The following is a 1,662-nucleotide window of genomic DNA, read 5'->3' on the forward strand; positions in this document are numbered from 1 at the left end:
GTACACAGGCAACCAAAGGGCCTCGTCCTTATCTTTTCGGCCTTCAACTTCAACATCATGCTTGGGGTGAGGCCGGTCATTGATGCAATCGCAGCCGGCAACGTAGTGTGTCTCAAGCCTTCGGAGCACGCCACAGCCTCAGAACGCTATCTGCAACGCCTTACATCTGTCCTCGACCCTCGTATTTGCGCTGTGGTCACTGGTGGTCCGCAACGCTGTACTGAGCTGCTGGAGCTCAAGTGGGATCACATCCTTTCCACTGGAAATGCAAATATAGGACGTATAGTCATGGCTGCTGCTGCGAAGCATCGAACTTCCACCCGCCTCCCCTCTTCTCGTGTACACGTACTGACGGCTGTAAGGATTTTGTGGTGTAGTGTAAAGCACGGTCCTAGTGTCTAGACCACAAGTGACCTCATCATATGAGGCTACTTTTCATCTTTCTTTACCTTTCTTCTCGACTTGTGCTTGCTCAACAGCAAGGAAAGGGATACTCTCGCCACGGCAGTTGACTTGTGCGTTGCGGAAGGGTGGAGTTTGGTGAGATGTGGACGTGGTTTCCAGCCATTTTTAGAGTGCCCAAAAACGAATTGTTGGAAACCCAAAGGCCTGTTTAAAATGTCAACCTGGTACAGTATATTGAAAGTTGAATAGAATCTTAGTCTTTCTGTGTACTGGCAACTGGTACAGTATGCCAATGTTTTGCAAGATGTTATTGCCGAGGGCATACACGATAAAGAAATGGCGTCCAAAACTGACGTTATAAACTTTTTGTATTTAGCGTACATAGTTTTTGCAAAAAAAAAGCTGGCCTCAGATGAGGCCATGCCTGACCTCGCGTGTAAGGCAAATCGCTTGTCGTCTAGACACTACGGTACGGTAGTGAGGAGGAGGAGAAAAGTGATTGTATTTTTTCCAGACTACGCAACGTGGATTTCACTTGAGAGTTTTCTAAATCCAGAAGGCCCTCACTACACGTACAGGTAAATCATTTGGTTGTCAATTCTAGCTTGAACCAACTTGATGCATAAAGGTGTTGAAAAGAATAGTTGGCTTACAGCAAGCATTCTTCTTTAAGCAAACTTTATACGAGTAGCATAGAAACATTACGTTGAGGGTTTTCTATTCCGTTTCCAGCTGGGAAAAAATTGAAGACGAGTGACTCTACGCAAGAGAAATAGAAACCGTGTGCAACAAAGTTGAAAAGCGATAAAATGCGCAAATTTCAAAGTTATGATCCCGCTCCGTCGGGATACACGCTCGGGGTGGCGCGGCCGGAGCGATGCGACGTTGTGGCGCAGTTGGTGTGTTCTTTCTACGCGAGAAAATGAGTTCTCCGGCGCGGGGAGAGAGGCAGTCACCGGGCGGCAGCGGCGTTGCCGGTGGCGCGGCAGTGGCGCGGCACGTGCACGCAAGGCGGGTGTTATCCCGCGGGCGTGGCGGGGCGAGAAAGCGGGGCGATGAGGCCGGTGTCGCGCTGTGCGCGGCGTGGGCGGGGGGGCGAGGCGCACTGTATACAGTAACATTACCCCCCGCGGCGGCCGTTAAACGCCGGTGGTGGCGGTGTGTGAGAGAGAGTTGTGTGCGGGGGGTAATGAAATCTCAGCCGCGAAGCACAAACCGGAATTAACTCGATTCGGGGACAAAAATCCTCTCGGAAAG

At 50.6% G+C, this 1,662-nt stretch overlaps 1 protein-coding gene across 1 annotated transcript; it reads right to left on the reverse strand.

The window, feature by feature from the left end:
* Positions 1 to 428: 428 nt before the first annotated feature.
* CHC_T00001597001 (hypothetical protein) lies at positions 429 to 728 on the reverse strand. Its single transcript, XM_005712467.1, has one exon. It carries the CDS (start codon positions 726 to 728, stop codon positions 429 to 431), a length of 300 nt encoding a protein of 99 aa, XP_005712524.1.
* Between the last annotated feature and the right edge of the window lie 934 nt (positions 729 to 1,662).

This window comes from Chondrus crispus, genomic scaffold (genome assembly GCF_000350225.1).
Source record: "Chondrus crispus Stackhouse genomic scaffold, scaffold_105, whole genome shotgun sequence".
Classification (NCBI taxonomy): Eukaryota; Rhodophyta; class Florideophyceae; order Gigartinales; family Gigartinaceae; genus Chondrus; species Chondrus crispus.